This window comes from Periplaneta americana, chromosome 2 (genome assembly GCF_040183065.1).
Source record: "Periplaneta americana isolate PAMFEO1 chromosome 2, P.americana_PAMFEO1_priV1, whole genome shotgun sequence".
NCBI classification, from domain to species: Eukaryota; Metazoa; Arthropoda; class Insecta; order Blattodea; family Blattidae; genus Periplaneta; species Periplaneta americana.
In genome coordinates, this window is record NC_091118.1 from 56888646 (window position 1) to 56912451 (window position 23806).

Genomic DNA, 23806 nt, shown 5'->3' on the forward strand with positions numbered 1-23806 from the left:
CATTTAGACAAAATTATTAACTTTTCTCCTATATAGTATATTTTTATGAACTTTGTACAACAATTAGGCTACACGTAGCATACAGGGGTATGCTCGTACACAAACAAACGCAGTCAGAGTTTGTACACAAAAAATATGTGCTACTTATCAGGTCTGTACAAAGTTTCATAACAATCAGTTGAAATGCAGAGAAGTTATTAATTTTGTCCACCTACATTTGCGTTATTGCACACTGTGCAAGGCCAATGAAGTGCCAAGGCCAATCAGACGACTGCTGATCTCACGACCACATGCATCGGTTGAGGTGAACGATCATCCAACCAGGACGGAGGTAACGTATGGTCTGCACGATGATCCCCCCAGCTGTTACAGCTGGTTTTCTAAACCGGGTTTTGCTACCTATCGTACTCTCCAAATTCATCACGATGCTGAGTGGGCACCGGCCCGATACATTGACCGAAATTTCATGAGAAAATTTCTTCCCCATGAGGACTCGGACCGACGCTCATTCCGTAACATGAGTCCAGACATGATGCCTTAGACCAGTGATGTCAGAGCAAGCACATTTTTCTGACCTTGACGTCGTGCGCGGGCATTAAGCGCTAGGTATGCTAGGGGGAATAAGCAGCCTGTTGGGTGAAGAAAACAGTGGTGCACAAACTTCAAACGGAACGTGAAATTTTATGTCGTTATTTTTATATGGCTTCTTTCTGTTTGTTATTTTCTATATTGTCTGTAAAACAAAAGTACTAACACCTATTTCTTAGCCTAATATTGCAGTTGTGTTTTAAACGTTAATAACATAATAAAGAGTAAAGAAGAAATATTCACATAAATTCCATAATAACTACAACTATACTGTTCTAAGTGAATTAAACATATCATTCATAAAGTGTTATCCCAAAGAAAGACACTGAATATGACATAAGTTGAAATAGATATTGATGGTATCTTTAGCCTTATAAAAGTAATCAAAATAATATTATAGTACAAAGCAAAGTTGTCTAGGTATATGTTTTAACTGTAACTAATATTACATAATAAAACTCTTATCGCATTATGCTTTTAGGTGATAAATTGATGCGCAACTTTCTGTTATCAGAATATTAAATTTTCTCGAAATCTGCTGAAGCTATAGGCACATATCATTTGTTTGTGATGTAACAGTATTTGCTTTGTTAATTCATTTCCTTACACACATTTTCCATGTCAATATTTTCAAACATTTTAATACACTATCTTCAGTAATACATATTTACGATATATTAGATTTACGAAAACATTGTTTTACTACCTGTAAGGCTACTAAACAAATATATCTGAAAATTTCACTTTTTCTGTAAAAAAAAAGTTGAGAAAATATTACTTTTGAATAAAAAAGCAAACTTGTGAAAAATGAGCATTAAAATTAAAACTTACATTCTTATAGCCTAATGCACTTATACTTCTCAGACAAATCTAAAAATTAACATGGATACAGTTTTAACAAGTTCTCTTCCCTTTATCCATTGAATCAATGCTGGCCATTCCTTTATATAGCTCCACCAAGCGGCATATACTATCTCTTTCGTCTGTCTCTTTCCTTTCCGCTGTAAAACGCTCAGGCTCTCCTGGGCTCTAAAGTGCGCGCTTGCTCCTATAGGCATCAGTTACATCACTGCCTTAGACCATGACGCTATGACGCGGGACTTAATACGATTTCCAATAAGAAAAAACTGAATTGTTGCAAAACTTGTAATATGTATTTTAATTGTTCTGCGACAAAAAGTAAAATTCATCCATCAAGTTGGTATTACAGATCTACGTTGTCCAATGGAATTATTCCTGTTCAGTGAATGACAATGACTATTCATCTTCATTCTCACGGAACAAACATAAACATTCCCTCTCTCCTTGATAAATGCCAAAATGTCATAGTTGATCTTTACTTTGAGACGTCTATATCCTATGATTATTTTGTTGTAATAATCAATATACTAACTAAATTATATTGTATGATGTTTGTAGGTAGCATCGCATTCATCTGCCAGCCGATCGGCTCTCTGATCTCAGGGCTGATCGTAGAATTCTTCGGACGCAGATGGTCCATGATCCTAGTGAACATTCCTTTCTTAGCCGGGTGGCTGCTCTACAGTTTCGCCAATTCCGTTGAAATGCTCTTCGTTGCCAACATCACTCTGGGCGTGGGTATCGGCTTCATGGAGGCCCCCATTATGACGTATCTGGGCGAGACATGCCAGCCAGAGATCCGAGCTATCATCACTTCAACTCCCGGTGAGTACACTACACTTTGTATAGTGAGTCCCAGTGAACGTTTCCAGTGTTTCTATTGACCCAAAAGCAGCATGTCCCCCCCCCCAACTATCGCCGCTGCTTGCATCAGCGAACTCACGGCGCTTCGCGGATTTAAAATTTACGTAGGTACCATGTTATATTAAACTATTCATATAATTGGTCATATAATTATTAGCAGAAAGTTATGGCCTGCTCGTTCTCCAGAACTAACAGCACGTGACTTTTATTTCTGGGAAACACTGAAAAATAATGTGTATACAACTAATCCTCATTCGTTGAAATTTAAAGAAAACATTCGCCCAGAAATTAGCCTCATTTGTGCAGAGGAACTGTTGCATGTGAATGATAGTTTCTTAGAAAGACGTTAATTATGTATTACACAAGATGGGCAACACTTCCAGCAACTACTGTGAGGAGGGTGAGCACCGAATATTTTAAACCGGCGAAGCGCAGTGAGTTCGCGGATGCGAACAAGCAGCGGTAGCGGAGGGGGGGAGGATCTGCCAATGTTCGTCCGACAGCAATATCAGGAACGTTGCCAAAGAAGACTTAGAACTGCAAAGCTTTCGAGGAAAGACGCAAAATTGATAGTCTTTTAGTAACAATCTTTCCAAAGATAGTAGTAGTGTTTTATATCATGGTGCTTTCAACTGTAGCGAATATTAACCATCAAAATTAAACAAAATATGTCATGAACATCTTATTAGAGACATGTTTAAATTCTCCATGTATATTTGAATGACCAATAATACTAGTGGAATACAAAAATGAGTACCGTACTTGTATTTATAAAGATTAAATGTTCAACATTTGAGAATAATATGATACTATTATCAAATTTTGCATTTTAGTAAATATGTAAACAAATATGATTATTGCTAACATTCACAACCCATTCACACCTTTCGGTTTCTGTCTATGTAATACTTCCGATTTTTTCCGATCGGAACTTGCACTTCAGTAAATGAAACTTTGTCAGGGATAGCCTCGGTTCACGTCATGCCGGATGTTCGCAGAATACAAACATTGACAGTTCTTTTTTCACGTCAGGGTATCAATAGAAGTCTATGTGACCACGCCCGCTCGGTTACAGTGTTGTTAATGTCAAGGTTTTAGGCATAGTGCTATTGAATGTTTTGTAACACTAAACGGCGTTAAATGTAATGCACAGTCACTAAGGCTTAACTTGCCGAAGTTCGAAAATACTGTTCACCATGTTCCCCAAAACGCAAATACAGGTTGGAAGTGAAATAATCAAGGAAATTGAAAGGGACGATAAGGTACACGTAAGGGGTTAGGTATAGCTTACAGCAGTAAAATTTTGGAAATAGTCAACATTTTTTCCCTCCATTACTGTATTTTGTACAATAATGAAAATTAGAATGTGTAAAACACTGTCCTTCTGCTATACGAAAAAAATATTTTTAGGATTAAAAACAATTATATATATATATATATATATATATATATTTTTTTTCAGAATTCAGTTCACTATGCAGTGATGAAGTGTTTCCCACATAACTCAAAACTATCCAAAATTCTGTGATGAAATTTCTTGTGTGTATTAATGCATGTCATATCTACAATATAATGCAAGATCACTTCTATATTTTTGATAGATTATCTGATAAAAAATAAAATCATTTTTAAAAATGGTCAAATATCAGTATTTTCTTCTAACACAAAATAAAAAAAAATATTTATTAAGGACTGTAGTTAGAAGAGCATGATATTGTAAACATGAGTTTCAGCAATAAAATAAAAGAGAACATGAAAAAGTTAACAAGTTTATGAGTTATGAGGGAAACATTCATCATTGCATAGTGAACTACCACCATTATGAATTTTGAAAAAAAAAAAAAATTAAATCGTAAAAATATTTTTTTCATACAGCAGAAAGACAGTGTATTACACATACCAATTTTCATTATTGTACAACATACAGTAATGGAGGAAAAAATGCTGAGTATTTCCAAAAAATGTTACTGCTGTAAGCTGTTCCTAACCCCTTAAATGAATAGAAAACCTATATTACGTTTTGTGATTAAATACACGGTTAATTAGGAAATTAAGTTGAAAGTTTCAGCAGTTTGGCAAAATCGCCGCTAACACACTGCTTTTTCTTCTCGTAATACAGATGTATGAAGTCGACGAACTCAGGGCTGTCTCCCTAGGTGAAGTACCTTCCACCTCCCTATCTGGCTACGACGTTGCAATCTGTTCGTAACGTTCAGTGGCTTGAAATGAGTGATTTTTAAATTAAATATACACAAAAACTTTCTACGCTATTGAAATACACCAAAGAAGTAAATTATTTTTTATTAGATTTCCTATCGATATGAACAAAAATTACGATCCTACTCACAATAGTTACCGAATAAGAGAGTGTTAAACATATTGAGGGGGGGACACTTTTTATGTTGTCATTTTATAACATGGGAATGACCAATCTAATACATGGGTCATTCAATAATTAGTGGCAAATTTGAATTAACAACAAAGAAAACATTTTTGGAACAGTCACATTGTTGCAGTGTTCATAAGTAATCTCCTCCAACATGAAGAACCCGCCTCCACACCTCAGGAGACGACGGATGCCATCCACAGCGTCTTGTTGTACTAATCTTCGAACAGACTGCTCTGCTGCTGCTATAATTGCCTGTCTGGTTCTAAAGCGAACTTAGAGAAGTGATAATTCCATTTCCGGGAAAAGGACAAAATCACATGGACCCGTATCTGGAGAGTATGGAAGATGCTCCAGAATTTCCCAGTTCCATCTGCGAAGTAAATTAACCCCAAGGGCAGCTATGTGAGAGCGAACACCATCATGTAGCACAATAGGATGAGAATTCAGGAGAATTGGACGTTTACGGCGCACCGCTGGTTGTACATGGTGTTCCAGAAAGTAGCTAACTGTAGTATGCACCATTCACACTACAGTATTTCCGTCAAAATCATAACCAACAACGGTGTTCTTCCAGCAGCGCTCTTACAACGTTCACTTGCCGATTACGGTCTGCCAGCTCCACGTTTTTGATGAACATCTTCCTTCCCGCTGCGAGATGCATGCGCCCACTTAGTCATGATACAAAATGGTGAAGTGTTTCTACCACAAGCTTCCAGTAATGCTGTATGGGATTGTCGAGCATTCTTACCTCTTGTAATCTGAATTTCAATTAAGCATCTTTGTTCGTATTTGCTAAACATTTTAGAGCACTACAGATAAACAGTCTACAAATTAAACTCATTACAAATGTCTTATAAATGAGGTTATTGTCTTCAAATTCACAGATAAACATATCAGATGCTCTTGTTTCTCATTGTTATCAGCTTGCATCATTTACCGCTGATAGCGCTACATACAAACATTGTTGCCACTAATTATTATTTGAATGACCCATTAGGTTCGTTCCAACAAGCGGTTCATGAATCGGTTCATGTACGGTTCCTGTACCATCTTATGCGCATGCGCTAGTTGAGCATCTGCTATGGGATTGAAACTGGACTGGACGCTGTTGGAACGCTTTCGCGGATCGTTATGTGCTAAATCCAGAGATGCTATAACTGTGATCATCTTTGCTAAGAACGGGACGCTTAATTATTATCGTTTCGCAGCTAATTCTAATTGCAGAAAATAGAATTTCGATCATTTTCTAAAAAAAGATGACAAAAAAATGGAAGGCAAGAATTCCGATAATTCAACGTCGTGCACTGGGGGACTCTCATCTAAAAATAGTTCTTTTTTTAATTATTAATGCATGTACGTTATTTATTATACTTTTAATCAAAGCTGCATGTTGAAATTGTAATTAACTGTTTCAATGCCCAAATAATTTCCATTCCCTTTCTTTTTGGAGAAAATTTAAATTAAATCTCTAGTTTTATTATTCGTCTGCACTGTCACTTTCATCTTTAACCTCACTGATGTGAACAGTCGATCATGTCTTTCTTCAGTATTCAGGAGACGTTGGTGAGCTTATGCGCATGCGCGTCTTGCGTACTCTTCCGTATATGCCTCAATCCACGGACTATTTCTGACCGTTCCGAACCCGTGTCAAAAGCTTGTTGGAGCGCCCGACTGCAGTACATGTTTCCGGTTCAGGACTGGTTCGGATTGTGTTGGAACGCTTTTTTTGTACTGCGCATGTTCACGATGGTTACGGACGGTTCCTGACTGTTGTTGGAACGAACCTATTATAATTTATATGTTGTGATCACGGGTTAAACTCAATACCGAACATTCGAATGGCTTATCGAAACCGATATCTACATTGATGTTTAAAAAGCGATTAGCGGGAAGAACTCTTGTATTCTGCGTTGTGTTGCAGGAGTGACGTGTCAGATCAGCGTGTTCCTGGTGTTTCTGATGGGCAACCTCACGGACTGGCGCAGTGTGGCGGGTATCAGCGCGGTTATGCCTATCATCACGGTGCTATATGTGCTCCTGGTAACACAATATTTCACTGATTTGAACACTTCCATTAGTGCCAGATACGCTTCTTCACCTCACTTTCGCATTTTATCGTCTTTCCAGTATCTTCGAAGTACTTTTCTTCATCCTCTTGATTAACCTTTTGTTCTCCATGAAATCCTCTTCTACTGCCTTCTCATTCTCACCTACCTCTTACCCATTCTAATTTATCTCCTAACAAATTTATACTTACGTTAATTCTTCATCTATAGTCTGGATCAGCTTACTTAATACCCTAAGGGTGGAACCTAACCAACCATTTTTCCCCTATTACTACAAATTCTAGTAGATTGTAGTGATTTTATACATGTCAGGTTGAATTTTATTTTACCAACTTCTTCTGTTTACATACTTTTTTTATTGGGTTATTTTACGACGCTGTATCAACATCTAGGTTATTTAGCGTCTGAATGAAATGAAGGTGATAATGCCGGTGAAATGAGTCCGGGGTCAAGCACCGAAAGTTACCCAGCATTTGCTCGTATTGGGTTGAGGGAAAACCCCGGAAAAAACCTCAACCAGGTAACTTGTCCCGACCGGGATTCGAACCCGGGCCACCTGGTTTCGCAGCCAGACGCGCTGACCGTTACTCCACAGGTGTGGACTGTTTACGTACTTAATAAGACTAGGAAAGCTCGGATGGGATTAATTTCAGAGGGGAAAAAGCAAGTAGATTCACCCCCCGCCACAAGCCGCAACCCCCGAAATGACACAAATTAATTCCATCCGAGATTTATCTGTCTTATTAAGTACACAGAAGATGCCTTTCTTGGAAATAACGAAACCACGTTTTTGTAGGCTTCTATTTATTTTCACTAAACTGTACTTGGTATCGGAAAGAGTCGTATTGTACCCCTCCCAAAAAGGCTCGATTTTCTTGGGCATTGCTACTGTAAGACACCGTGCACTCTGACTATGAAATCACTCATTACTGGACTGTCACCTCTCACCACAGTACAGCTGTCGTGTCATTCCTGACGCACATAACGTCATTCAAAATTCGTTTCCAGAAATCACTAACAACCCTTTGTATGCAAGATGTGTAACTGGAGCACGAAGAAATCTTGATTTGATGTGGAATGTACACGCGAAAATAAATTCAGTTAAGTATCATGCTGGCATTGCATGAGAGGTCTGCGCATGCGCCACAACCAGACTGTTCCAGTCGCGAGTCTCTCCTGAACGACGCTGTATGTAGCGACCTTGCCCGGGTTAATATGAGTACAAAATATGCAATATATAATTAATGGAAAAATTTTGGAGCTTTTTATTTAAAATATACAGGGTGATTCACGAATACTCTGGGATGTGATTTCTGGCATCATTCTGATAAAAAAGTTCATATAAACATATGTCGTATTTTTTAAATTGAGTGAGTTACGCCCTCCTGAACGTTAAACATAAACGTAGATATTATGAAGGTTTAAGTATTTAAATTATTTACAGTAATGGTACTGAGTGTATTATAAATTCATTAAATAACATTCACGTTATTACTAACCTGAAAAATCTCTATTAAAGCCTGTTTTCAAAAACCCCACCTTCTCCAGCAATACACATAGCCGCCCGAGTGTGAACTGCGCGCGCCGCATTTCCTAACTTCCGTTGTTCGGATGCTAGGTAGATACGTTGTACCGGTACTGAGTTATCTTTCCGTGACTCAGATGTCACGAGATTGTGTGCTGCTGGTATCACCTGTACTGTAACACATACAGCTCCAGACATCCAGAGAGAGATAAATTCACAAGAATGCGTATTACGTAAGAAAGAAATGTGATTTTATCCGAAACTATTCAAAATAGGACACATGTATATATGAACTTTTTTCATCAGAATGATGTCAGAAATCACATCCTAGAGTATTGCACAATCTTCGTAAATCACCCTGTATATTCAATCCAGAGTAAATTTTCCATGAATTAATGAAATTGTCAGTGGCGTAGCATGAAATTTTGAGCAGGGGAAGCTAACTCAAGTTGTCTTTCATGCATTACAAAAATACAGTCTTAAAATAAATAGTAGTCAATGTCAAGTCAGCAGTCGAAGATTGGTTGGAACATCGTAAGTAACACCAATAAGGCATGACCTCAAATGATACGTAGTAAAATATGATTTCACGGTTTACACATATCTCTTAACAAATAGACAAGTATAAGTATAACATTAGCTGACTCCCTGTCATACTTAGAGAAATCACAATATTAGTATCATTACGTAAGTATGCGTCTGTCTTTTGGTTGTACCCTTCATTGACAGCAAGGGAGTCGGTCATTTCTTTTTTAAATCACACTTTTGTTCGTGAGTCAGTCTTGATAATACAATTGTCCTAAAAAATTCAAGTAAATTAGTGACAGGAACTGTTATTTCGCTCATTATTTATTATATCAGCCACAATGCACACTAACACTTCAACTGAACACAACTGACGAAAAGGGATAACTAGGAAACTACTTATTTTAAATGTTAAAGCTAGCTTCTTGCGAGCCTTGCGACTAGGGTAGTTTAGTTAGAAAGGGATGGAAAATCTGCGGGGTGGATTACACAGAAGAAACCAGTCTGCTTGGAAGCTGGTGTGTGCAGGCTTCTTGTTTACTGCTGCATCACAAATCATCCTGAGCTGCCGCATCACAATATTTAACGCGTAAATATAAATTCTATTAAAATTAATAAATAATTTTGTCCATAAACTGCAGGTTTATTATGAAATTATTATTAACTGGGGAAGCTAAGCTTTTTAGCTTACATTGACGCTACGCCACTGGAAATTGTAACTATGTATGTACACAATTTTTTAACTTTAGATGAATTATGCAAATTTCATGGTAATTGTTATAGATGCCGGAGACTCCAATATGGTTGCTGTCACGTGGTCGCTACGAGGATGCGGAGAGAGCACTGTGCTGGTTGCGTGGTTGGGTAACGCCGGATCTTGTGAGGGAGGAGTTCAACCAGCTTATCAGCTACAGCAACGCCGTTAACAAGACACAGCTACCCTTCAGGGGCATCTCCACCCTCGACACAGTCCTTGTGAGTATTTGCCAGCCATTGCTGGAAGGAGTTACATATGTTTCGGTCTCTGTCATTCATTCCATTCTGGTTGCACTGAAGAACAGTTTCATTTCCCCTATAAATTTCATTCTAAACTTCCTTCTTTGCAGCAGAACTTTATATTTTCCTATTTTTTTTTTTTCATTACACCATTACTTCATCATAGCAGACTTCATTTCTATCATTCCCACTCCTCAATGATCTGTTACACCAGAACTCTTTGTAACAGAATTTTCTCTTACCATATCATTATGAACTCAGCGTTTTACTACTGTCACTCACCACAGCATTATCGCCAAATTTCCTCAGTAATAAATAGTCTAACTTTCTCTTACACCAGGCCTGCACAAACAGCGCTCAACAAGAGCGCGCGCTCCTTCGGAGCGGAAAAGCGGTGTTTACCGCTCGCCGAAACGGAGAGGAAAATACGTCAGAATGACATAGACTTGCTGTAGGTAGAGGAGAGGGAAACGACCACTCAGCTATCTAGTGGGGTGCAGTGTGTAGGACTATTCTCGGTAACTGTTTCACGTTGCTTACCTACTGCTACAGTACAGTATGGAGGAATCTAAAAGACGGAACATAACATTTAACATTTAACGATTTACAGCTCGAACTTATTGATCTTCAATGTGACCTAAGGGCTAAAGATCGTTTGAATAATACTACTAACCTGGTTGAGTTTTACAAGACTAAACATTTGCAATAATATCCACGATTACACAGTCAGGCTGTGAAAATGATTGCTACGTTTGGCTCAACATTTATATTTGTGAGCAACTGTTTTCTATAATCAACTTTAATAAAGGCGACATCGAACATCTGTGTATGTATGTATGTGTATGTATTTATTCACACTGCAAATGGGTGTATACCCGGTGGCAGTGGTAACTAATTACACTCAATAACGACAATTAATAATAAACACAACTAATAAAAAACAATAATTAATAATAATAATTAATAATTTACTATTAATTTCATTACGATCAGTAGGCCACTGTTCCTTTCAGCTGCCAACAGTATAAAACCTCGTTTTGATGTACTGATAAATAAAAATGTAACAAAATGATATTATACATTTAAGAAGCTATAGAATTTCTATTACTTCTGTAAAATAAATATTTCTTTATTAATTAATAATAGTCCAAGATAGTTTTGCAAACACTGAACGGGAATTCATTTCATAAACACTCGTAATAGTGCTTCCTTTTGTGTACATTTTGTACGAGATCACCCCTTCTTCCAGTCCATCCTTATACAGAGCGAGCTAAATCTGCATTCCGCTCATGAGCTGTGAGCCGGCTCGGAGAGCGCAAACCTTGTGCAGGCCTGTCTTACACCATCATCCTCAAAGACAAATTGCTGTACACATCACTCTAAATCCATTACTACTACCATTACACCAGAACTTTCTCATATCACAAAATACTCAATAAAAATTTTTCACCGTCCTTTTGAGAAGATTAACTCCATATGTAGATGAAATTATTGGGGATCATCAGTGTGGTTTTAGGCGTAATAGATCGACTATTGATAAGAATTTTTTGTATTCGACAGATATTGGAGAAAAAATGGGAGTATAAGGGTACAGTACATCAGTTATTCATAGATTTCAAAAAGGCGTATGACTCGGTTAAGAGAGAAGTTTTATATGATATTATTATTGAATTTGGTATTCCCAAGAAACTAGTTCGATTAATTAAAATGTGTCTGAGTGAAACTTACAGCAGAGTACGTATAGGCCAGTTTCTATCTGATGCTTTTCCAATTCACTGCGGGCTAAAGCAGGGAGATGCATTGTCACCTCTACTTTTTAACTTTGGTCTAGAATATGCCATTAGGAAAGTTCAGGATAACAGGCAGGGTTTGGAATTGAACGGGTTACATCAGCTTCTTGTCTATGCGGATGACGTGAATATGTTAGGAGAAAATCCTCAAACGAAATTCTACTTGAAGCAAGTAAAGCGATAGGGTTGGAAGTAAATCCCGAAAAGACTAAGTATATGATTATGTCTCGTGACCAGAATATTGTACGAAATGGAAATATAAAAATTGGAGGTTTAGCCTTCGAAGAGGTGGAAAAATTCAAATATCTTGGAGCAACAGTAACAAATATAAATGGCACTCAGGAGGAAATTAAACGCAGGATAAATATGGGAAATGCCTGTTATTATTCGGTTGAGAAGCTTTTGTCATCTAGTCTGCTGTCAAAAAATCTGAAAGTTAGAATTTATAAAACAGTTATATTACCGGTTGTTCTATATGGTTGTGAAGCTTGGACTCTCACTTTGAGAGAGGAACAGAGATTAAGGGTGTTTGAGAATAAGGTTCTTAGGAAAATATTTGGGGCTAAGAGGGATGAAGTTACAGAAGAATGGAGAAAGTTACACAACGCAGAGCTGCACGCATTGTATTCTTCACCTGACATAATTAGGAACATTAAATCCAGACGCTTGAGATGGGCAGGGCATGTAGCACGTATGGGCGAATCCAGAAATGCATATAGAGTGTTAGTTGGGAGGCCGATGGGAAAAAGACCTTTAGGGAGGCCGAGACGTAGATGGGAAGATAATATTAAAATGGATTTGAGGGAGGTGGGATATGGTGGTAGAGACTGGATTAATCTTGCTCAGGATAGGGATCAATGGCGGGCTTATGTGAGGGCGGGAATGAACCTCCAGGTTCCTTAAAAGCCAATAAGTAAGTAAGTAGTATTATTAATCTACTATTCCTCAATTTATAGCACAATATAGCACGATATCATCCCCATTCCAAAATTGTTCGCATCCAGCTTCCATTAAAGCATTAAACACTGCTGCGATTTTACCAGAACTTTCTCCTTTCACACATCACTTCAATTGAGAATCGTTCAAATGTAGCACAACTTTCACTTACGACGTCATTTGCAATTAAACATTACTCAATCCGGATCAATTGGGGGCCTCTTAACTCCAGATTTACTTTCGTGGCATGATCTTAAAGTAAAACAAAAACAGAAACCAATAGTATCGTGTACCTTGGAACATGTTCCATGATACAAGATGTTTCGTGTTCAAAGGTAATACAAGAGGATGCACGTTTAAACAAATATGGTTGCCAAAACTAGAGATTCGAATAAATCATGGAAATTAACATACGTCATTACTCACCAGATGGTACAGAACACGCCCTACTTGATTGATAGTCACAAATACAATTTGGTCTCGTGTTAGAAAACATATAACAATGAATGAAATATTTACTTTTGGCACTAAAAAAATTTTGTCCACAAAACTCACATTTTGCAGTAAATCAAAATGAAACTATGGCCAGAGTCCTCTAGGTATCAGCAAAAATTAGAAACAAAATATGTTCAAAGGTACAGCAGTCTCCCCTACACTTAAAAAAAGTCACTGACAAGAGAAAAAATGCTGAAAATATTCTGCAGGTTACAGTTAGGACACAAATGCAGGTATATTATACTATACTTCGGTTCCCTGCACATACATCTTATATCATAATCATGTATGAAGTATGGTATAGTATACTATACTCTCAGGACTCAGGAATCTGCTGCAAAGATTCTATGAATCCACTGTCGTTCTTTTAAGAAGACTTTTCAAATACGGTAACTATTATTGTTCATCTAGACGAAACCTGAAGCTGAGAAAGGCCTTGAGAACAAGGCTTTCGAGGGGGACTCTGACAGCAAAGGCACGCAACAGATGACAGTCCAGCAGAGTACCGCTAATGACTTCCAGTAAGTATCGTGCATTACAAATTTTTCACTTTATACATAGTAGACCCTAAGGCCAACACTGTCAACTCCAATAGACTTATTGTGCCTTATCATTACCTGGTTTGTTTCTCCCCCTCCCCGAGGTTTAACCCAAATGGTAAGGCGAATGTCGGGTAATCTAATGGAGAATTCTCGATGTCAACTCGTTACACACCATCTCGCTATCACGACGCTGAATAAACTATAGTCGTGTCGCTGTTATTTCCGGCATGACGTCTTCTCTTTGCTTACGTCTTAGGAAGTGAAGACTCTATAAAGCCTAGGTAGGAAGTATGTTCGCAATGCAAATCAAGATTTTCAGGTATAACTCCCTGTAAAGTTGATTTGAATAATTTCGAGGGAAAAATTGTTCCGGAGCCGGGTATCGAACCCGGGACCTTTGGTTTAACGTACCAACGCTCTACCACTGAGCTACTCGGGAACTCTAACCGACACCGATCCAAATCTTGATTTGCATAATACACGTCACTGTTCGTGAACAGAAAACCACAATTTAAGTCACACGGAGTTAGTGTGCACTCGAAGTTGGTTGCTTGACGGTTGTCAGCCCACTTTGAGGTCTGTGGATATAGAGGGAAAAATTGGATCGGTGTCGGTTAGAGTTCCCGAGTAGCTCAGTGGTAGAGCGTTGGTACGTTAAACCAAAGGTCCCGGGTTCGATACCCGGCTCCGGAACAATTTTTCCCTCGAAATTATTATGTTCGCAATTTTTGTTTTTTCGTTGCTGAGCTACCAGACGAGGAATCTATTTGCCGCACCGTTAAACATTATCATGTCGTAGGTCCTATGATAAATAAATCAAACTCTTATTGAATAAATAATTGAGGGGCAAATAAAGTCTTGTGTGCTTTCTGCGAAAGCCAACGAAAAAACAAAAATGGCGGGCGATTATATTAAGTATTTATCGAGCTTAGGAAGTGCATAACGTCATCAGCAGCGAATGACAAGACGCACACGTTTAAATGTAGCAGACCTGCAACGTGATTGGCTGCCGGAAATAAGAGCGACGAGACTATATTATTTGATACAATGTTGCTAAGTAACAGACTAAAAAGGAAGAAAAAGGAAAATATGTAGGGGGGAGGGGAAAGAAGGAAAAATATAGAGAGAGGAGAAAAAGGGTGGAAAAAGGGATTAATGTGTTTGTCTATGGTCTATAATAGAAGTCGCTGCAAGTTTTGCGTGCGCAGGGACGCACAGTGAACATGCCAAACTAAGGAAAAGTTCAATTAAATTTATGCCGATATATATGTTCAATTCTTTTTCATTCTTGTATGATCTGATTTCCTTTTTTTCTGTTATTTTATACACAATTTAAACATTATGATGGACATGTACTTAACTCATTAAAATTAAGAGTCAAGCTGCATATAGTGAATTTTAACTGAGCGAGATATTCGTCGGCCATATGCGAAATCCCTTTTGATTTTACAATTGATCCTGTCGTGTTTACTTAAATACTACGTAACTTTGAATGAACAAGTGATGGCTAAGGGGAGGCAGGGAGATCGTGCCTTACCCTCCACTCTCCTTGTGTGCTAAGGAGTTCTCTCGCGAGTCAAGAAATGCCGATCACTGGCTCTAGAATTCTAGATTGTATGCTACATTGAATTTGACACTAGGTTTAAATGATCTTGATAGTTTTAAAGGAAAATGTTGAGATGAACTTACTTCCGTTGGATACTAAATGTTAGATATAATTTTTGAAGATAATGAATTAGGTTTTTAGGCTACATAACGTTTCTTAAAATTGCTGATGTCCAGATAATGTAAGTTGTTAGATGTAGTTTTCCTAATGAAATGTATAATGTATAGCCTAAAATATAGAGGCCTCTCGATTTTATACATAGGTTAGCAGGAATAATAATAATAATAATAATAATAATAATAATACACGCGCTAGCATTATGTACATTTCTCTATTATGATTAATTTCAACATATTGTAACGGTTCCACGAACATTACGAGCATGGAGTGTTAAAAGAATGACTTCCTGCTGTCAATGTGCTTTGAAAAGTCGTTCACAGCTAGCACTTCGACTCTCTCCCGATTCCAGCATCGATATAGACAGACAGAATCAAGATCGATACATTTGTACCGATCTTGAGACAGAATCATGGGTATTTTGCCATGACGGTTTCAAACGTTCCTCACAGATAGCACCACGCAACGCTCTCTCCCAGAGTCTAGATCCAGACGGCTATGTAAAATTCATAGCCGCTATACGACACGCTCCTCCCTATCAGTGTCCTCACACCATTCACGTATACGGTCTATTCGTTTCATTTTAATGTAGTACAAAGGTTTGCGTCCAGTGGTCTGGTGTGTTATGATAGCGCAAACAATTACAATAAAAATACAGCAGATACAATAAGCAGTAAACACGGTCACTACAAATTTCATCGAGTAAATTGGATTCATAATTTCGCCCAGCGATGGACATCGATAATAGTGTATTCATTAAGTATTTCACGTTTGTCAAACATTCCGCGCGAGTTTGAATAGAACTCAGACTTAAGCTAGGTTTCTGTTACCTCAGGTAACAGTGAATTACGTTAATTGCTCTTGTAAATTTAACTGCACTGATAGCTCTCAAGAGCTTCGGGAAAATTAAATGCAGGTTTATCAGAGTTTGCAACTAACAGTTCAGTTGGTTCCACCGCTGTGGATTAACTGCTAGCGTTGCTTGACCGTGAAACAAGCGGATCCGGTTCAACCCTTGATTGAGACAAATTACCTGGTTGGAGGTTTTTCCGAAGTTTTCCCTCAACCACTTGAAGCAGAATTGCTGTGTAACTTTCGATGTTGGACCTCGAACTTATTTTGGTGAATTCGAGGAATGATGTTGAATTCACACAAGTCTAAAAGATTCTTCACTTTGGCTTGCAGAACAGCTGGGGGACTGCTCAAATTTGGGCGTCCACGGTGATAATGTTTCCTTGTTTTTATCATTTTAAATAATTATTCTGCATATTCTGTCTTGTAGAAAACAATGAATGGTTCACTTTTTCGCACTTCAACTTAGGCTATCTTTATGTCCTTCCATGCTGCCTTTTCACGTCCTTTATCCGCAGTGAAGTTAGTTCCGATTTTCGGACAGAGCTCTTTGAAATCATTGCTGCTGTGACAACAGTATGTACTCGTACATCATTACTTCCTGCTAAATCTAACCCTGTAACTGTTGCTGAACTTTGTTCATGTTGAGACTTTCGAGGTGATTTGGTGACAGGTCTACTGGAGTAGTGTTCGTTTTCGGAACCATCAGACTTCGAAGGAATACAGACAGCATCAACATCGGAATCATCAACTGGCAAATTAATAGTCGTTATCAGTTGAGTTCTCCATCTCTTCATTTGTAACTGCCTTCAGTGTGGTGGTGTTTTCTTCATTTCCTACATTCTGTGAATATAATTGGTCCTGAATTAGACAAAAAATAAAAATATAAAATCACAATTTTGTTACAATAAAATATTGTAAAATTGTTTCAATACCACTTATTTTATATTATTTGTAATAATAATAATAATAATAATAATAATAATAATAATAATAATAATAATAATAATAATAATCCCCTAATAATAATAATAATAATAATAATAATAATAATAATAATAATAATAATAATAATAATTTATTACTTCAGCGTCGCCAGTGTGCTGGAATTTTGTCCCGCAGGAGTTCTTTTACATGCCAGTAAATCTACTGACATGAGCCTGTTGCATTTAAATACACTCAAAATGCCGTCGACCTGCGCCAGGATCGAACCCGCAACCTCGAGCATAGAAGGCAGAATGTCGATTATATTTTATGTGAATTAATAAAACGGTTCAGGAAGAACGCTACTTCTTATTAAAGAGCAAGGACTGTTTAAAATGTAGGCAAAACCCTTGTAATGCGGGGCTGGTGATGGTAGACCTATTAGTGCTAATTTTTATATTAAAAATTAAATTATGGTTTAACGACGCTCGCAACTGCAGAGGTTATATCAGCGTCGCCAGCGTGCCGGAATTTGTCCCGCAGGAGTTTATACATGACAGTAAATCTACTGACATGAGCCTGTCGCATTTAAACCCACTTGAATGCCATCGACCTAGCCCGGAATCGAACCCGCAACATCAAGCATAGGTCAGCGCTATACCAACTACGCTACCGAGGCCGAAAATTGTTCTATGTTTATCAGTTTTAACATAATTGATAATGCAGCACTTTGCTTGTTTCATTCATTCTCTGTGAAGTGAAACAACCCAGAACTCACCACGAGGAGGTGGCTGCATGTCGAGTTCCGCCCTGCCCATCCCAGCCTCCCTTCCATGTGGACAGTGCATTTCATTATTCTGTTTCTTTTAAGTATTATCATTTAACTTTCTTCTTTACTTTTTCATTCTTTTCTCCTCGATTTTTTCATTTTACATTCTCTTTACCTTTTATTTTCTTTCGTTATCTTCATTATACTTTTTGTTTTTTGTTTTTCCTTTCTTTTATCTTCTCCCTGTTTCCTTTTTTTCCTTTTCTTTATTTTAATAGGTTATTTTACGACGCTTTATCAATATCTTACGTTATTTAGCGTCTGAAAGAGATGAAAGTGATAATGCCGTGAAATGAGTCCGGGGTCCAACACCGAAAGTTACTCAGCATTTGCTCATATTGGGTTGAGGGAAAACCCCGGAAAACCCTCAACCAGGTAACTTGCCCCGACCGGGAATCGAACCCGGGCCACCTGGTTTCGCGGCTAGACGCGCTAACTGCTACTCCACAGGTGTGGACACTTTTCCTTTTTCTTTTCTTATTCTTTTTCATACTTTTCTTTTTTCATTTTATCTTTTTCCTTTTCTTTTCTGTCGCTTTTCATTTTGATCCTTTCCTTCTCTTTTCTTTCTTCTTTTCCAATTTTTATTTTGTTTCCTCTTTTCTCCTTCCTTTTCTTTCTTTTTATTTTATGCTTTACTTTTTCTTTCCATTTTTCTTTTCTTTCCTTTTTTATCTTTAATGCTTTTCTCTCTTTATTTTACTTTTCATTTTTCCTTTTATTTTACTTTTTTATTTTCTTTCTTCTTCTCTTTTTTCATTTTGTTTTATATTTCTTTACTATTCTTTCTTCGTTTTCCTTCTTGTATATATTTTCATTTTTCTTTTACTTTGCTCATTTTACTTTTCTCTTTTTTGTCTTCATTTATTTATTTATTTATTTTTCTGCTTTTCTTGTTGTTTCTTTTTTCATTTTACTTTTTCTTTTCCTTTCATTTTTTTAATGCTCTTGTTTACCTTTTCGACTTTTTTATTTTACTTACTCTTTTCCTTTTCTACCATCCTTTTCCTTCCTTTTTCCCTTTTTTATTTAGCTTTTCCTTTTTTCTTTTCGTTTCATTATTTTTTCTTTCTCTTTTTATTTTACTGTTTCTTTTCATTTTCTTTGATTTCTTTTCCTGTTATGTTTTTATTTTTCTTCCTTTTTGTCTTTGCCTTTTCAATTTTATTTTTTGCCTTTTTTTCTTATTTTTCTTTTTCTATTTTGCTTTTTTACTTTTGCTTTTTTCATTTTACCTTTTTTCTTTCCTTTCTGTTTCTTTTCTTTTCCTTTCTTGTTTTTCTCTTTCCTTTTTTCATTTTACTTTTTCCTTTCTCTTTTCTTTCCTGGTCTTTTATGCCTTTCCTTTGTTCGTCTTTTTCATTTTGTTTTATTCATTTCACATTTTTATTTCTTTCTTTTATGCTTCTCTTTTCTTTTCTTTTTTCTTACTAGTTCTTTTCTTTCTTTTTTCTTTTCTTTCGTCTTTCTTTCCTGCTTTTCTTTTCTCGTGCCCTTTTCTTTTTTTCGTGTCCTTTTCTTTTTTTCTTTAGTTTTATTTTTTTTTTCGTCTGTGAATGCTTGCTATTGTATGTTGAGACAAACATATTGAAATCGCAATCTAATGCGTACAAGAAGGGTATATAGAGCCCAAAGGGAGTTTTTTTAAATTTTAGCATTGACAAAGCCAAAGTGTGAATACTTTGTAGACTGAAAAAAATGTACTTACCTTAGTTATTTTTAGACGACAGATGTTTCTCGGTTTTTCTATCAAGTTTTTTTGTGACACAGACCCTACAAGCAGATGGTGATCACTCATTTTATTTTCCTTTCTCATATTTTTCTTTCCTTTTATTTTCTAGTTTTTATTTGACTTTTTCTTTTCTTTTCTTTCTTTTTTCTGGTTTTCTTTCATTTTGTTTTTCGTTTTTCTTTTCGTTTATTTTTTATTTATCTTTGCTTCTTTTATTTCCCTTTTAAATTCTTTTTTCTTATTTTTTCTCTTTTACTATTCTTTGTTTTTTGTTTTCATTTTTATTTTAATGTAGATTTACTTAGATTTCTCCAGAAAATAATCCCAATGCTAATACTACGACTAATTGGTAAAGACAATAAGTAAAATTAAATTTAGTCACAAAAATGTCAGAAAATGGCACATGCAGTACTTACAGATTGATTTCCCCTTGCAGATATATGTTGTAGGCACCTTTTAATCAAAGGATGAGTTGGAGAAGGCAGAATTTAATCTTCCTTCCAGTCCTTCCATGTTTTGTTTGCTCTTGTTTCTTTTTTAAACTTACACCCTGTGATGATTAGTTGCCATTTAACAAGAACGTCAGTTGCAAATACGTTAATTGTGGACAACTTCAGTTGTGTGTATTAATGCAAAAAAAATATTCATATAAAGATATAAACATTAAACGAAATAAATTCTTTCTAAAATTAAGCCGGATCACATACTTACTTAATGAACGAATGTTGACGATATACAAGAACAAACTATGTTACTAAGCAACAGAGGACAATATATTTAACAATAATAATATTGTAATGCCATTGCCTCCTATATATATTATTGCAGACTGCTGAATCTTGTATAATTTAGTAGTAAGATAAAATGATTTATCCATGACCATAACGAAAAACATGCCTTTACTAAATACTTTTGCGTTTGTAAAGTAGGCTTTTATTCAACATTACTTTATTTCACTAGTGAGATAAAGACTTTACCTCACAGTTTGTACTTTATCTTACAGTTCATTAGTATTTTCCTAGTACCCGGGTACACACGTATACTTTTCCATTGAACTATTACTCAAGAAGTTAATATATTAAATTTCATGTTGAAGATATACCGATAAGCTGTCACAATTTAACTATAATTATGTGTATATATTCCGCCTTCACCGACATCGCACAGCATGCACAAAAACACTGACCATTTAAGTCCAAATACATGCACCCACAGGCTTGGTCAACAATTAGCATCATATACAAACATCTGAAGATGGTACAATTTACGTACCGAAAACGTTAATGAGAAAATATGACTAATTAATTCACTCATATTGTATGATAAGCAAAGGCGGAATATATACACATAATTATAGTTAAATTGTTAATATATTAGTTACTAGATTGTCATCTATCTCTACTTCTTTATTACCATTTCTTAAATACACATACACTCAATCTCCTTCTCTTTTCTCTATCTGCTACGTCGTAATTTGTACATTACATTCATATCTAATATGCATCTTTTTAAAATTTTGTAATAATTTACCTTTTGGGATGCGAGGAGACTTGAACCTACGAAGTTGGGTTTATAGGATTTTAAAACAACACGCGTTAACCAACTGAGCTAAACAGACACGATGATTAATTAAGTTTTAATATTCCTCTTAAGTTTACAGAAGTAAAATGTGAAATTATTTTAATCACAATAGTCCCGTGAACACTTCTAAATAATCCCTGAAACTTCAAAAAGATGAAAATACACGTTTAAAATGAAAAAATATATATTAAAATTATATAATTAATTATAATTTGTTATTTATCCAACGCCTTAGATACCATTCTTTACTAATTATGGCCTCCTACATCATGACCTACCTAGAACACGTATTGATTCTAAAATCCATGCCATGGTATGTGATTACACGAGGACTTATTTTCAACATATTTTCTTTTATAAAACATAATTTTTCGTTATGGTCATGGATAAAATTACGTATGGTACTTGTGAGCGTGATCTTTATTGCACTCGTGTAATAAAGATGCACTTACCTCACAAGTACCATAAATAACTATTATGCCTTCAGAAACTATTATTTAACATTTATAAACAGCATCTGTATCTGTTTAATACAAACTGAATAATATCGAAACTGTTGATTGAGAATGGCGTGGTTGTTCAGTCTTAGAAAAACTTTTTGTCGCACAGATTCTTTACTAGTCCCAGAAAAAAGGCTGTGCGCATGATCATACATACAACGAAATAAAGCTAATTTTATTACCTCAGATCGCACGCCCTCTGATCAGGCACATTGCCTCGTTTCTGAGACTTATAAAGTATCTTTGCGACGAAACATTTTTCTCAGACTGTATAGTACATTATTATTATTATTATTATTATTATTATTATTATTACTATTATTATTATTTTATTATATTATATTATTTTATTATTATTATCATTCATTTATTGTTATTATATTATTATTATCATTCATTTATCATTAATTTATTATTATTATTATTATTATTATTATTATTATTATTATTATTATTATTATTATTATAACTACGACTGCTCAATGACATCTCCTACTTTCTTGTTACTGATATACCCACATCTTGGAGAGTGGCCTTTAAGGTCACCGATCACTATTGTTTTCTTGTCAGTTATCAGTAGAGCTAGGATTCGTATGTAGTAATAGCTAATATTTTTATTCGGTAGACTTTACAAACATGCAAGCCATGCATATTTGCCATTCTTGTCATTCAGTACTTCCATTAGTTAGCGCTAAGGGTCTTTAATCCTCTTAACCACCACTTACAAAACAGCGGGGAGTTTAAAAGCTCCATGGTCTAGTCCCTGTCACTTTTCTTGCATTTCGAGTCTTGTCAACCAGGCTTAAAACCTTCTCAAACAGAATCACCATTGTTAACTCTTACTACATATAAATCCTAGCTCTAGTTATCAGGTCTACAGCAAAGTTGTTATTAGTGGACTGTAGAGTTCATAGACTTGGAATCTGTTACCATGTTTCCAAGCTGTTATCTTTATTATTTCTGCATTGTCACTGTCATTCATTTCCTTCAATTCTGTAAACTTTCCTTTTGTTTCGTGCTGAATGTCTGCCCACTTGCAATTTGCCTGTGCTTTTCTAAGATGTTGATATTTTAGTTCTTGAGTTTGTAGTAAATTCTTTTTCTATGTCGATGTTGGCCTCTGCTATAACAAATAAATCTGCATCTGTCTTTGATAATTTATTTTCCACCGCAGCTCTCTTGGCTTGTGACATACCATCAGCATTCCAGAAAGGCATTGAGAAGAGCTGTTTATTTTTCTTGGGAAGCATGCTAGTGTTATAATCCATTTAACGTTATCCAGAGAGCACCACGTGGAGGCGCATTACTTTGACCTTTTTCCGGAAATGTGCTCTTAATTGTACTCGTATTATTGTTTGGACTCTTATTTTAAGGCAAATAATGGTTTAAAATTGATAAAAGCATGGTTTCATTCGAATATTCTTTCTCTTAACACTGCTAAAACTACAGTCATTCCTTTTTCATTAACTAGTAAATCTTATAAATCGCCTGATCTCCCATAAACATTAAACTACACAATTTTGGTTGCTCCGCAATTTGCTGTAGGCCATAATTGTCCAATTATAAATGAATCTTCAGAGATTAAATATTTAGGAATCAATATTGATAAACATCTGAAATGGAACAAACATATCAACTATATTTATGACAAATTACTTAGAATTATATTTAAGAGTTGTATTAGGCCTATGTGTTCTACAAAGCTTGTAACAGGGTAATTACTCTTTTTACAAAAGAAAGTTGTAAATTAATCAATACAGTTACTCTGTTAGGAGTTACTGTATTCTTATGGTTACGTTTTATAAGGTGCTGATTTGGAATTTGGAGATAATATGTCCCAAATTGCTACATTTGCATTTGTTGGATGCAGAGCCCTGCAGTTGGAGTGGTGCTAGTGTAGTTCTCAACGTTCTTCTTAAGTCTTGTTGAATTTTACTTCTAATTTTTGCCACTGCTTCTGAAACCCTTATTCTTACATTTCACAATGTGCTGATTCCAATTGCAGAAATACCGTAATTAGCCAAATATAAGACGAGATATTTTTTTTCCAAATTTTTGCATTTAAAATGGAGTTTGGGATTCATCTTA

The 23806-nt window shown here is 36.0% G+C and overlaps 1 protein-coding gene across 1 annotated transcript in view; it reads left to right on the top strand.

Annotated features, from left to right (window-relative positions):
* LOC138693925 (facilitated trehalose transporter Tret1-like) overlaps window positions 1–23806 on the top strand; it is a 108532-nt gene that overhangs the window by 36072 nt on the left and 48654 nt on the right. Inside the window, exons 4-7 of the mRNA XM_069817679.1 lie at window positions 2008–2274; window positions 6624–6742; window positions 9602–9793; window positions 13447–13556. Coding sequence (XP_069673780.1) covers window positions 2008–2274; window positions 6624–6742; window positions 9602–9793; window positions 13447–13556 — 688 coding nt within the window. The remainder of the gene's footprint in view (window positions 1–2007; window positions 2275–6623; window positions 6743–9601; window positions 9794–13446; window positions 13557–23806) is intronic.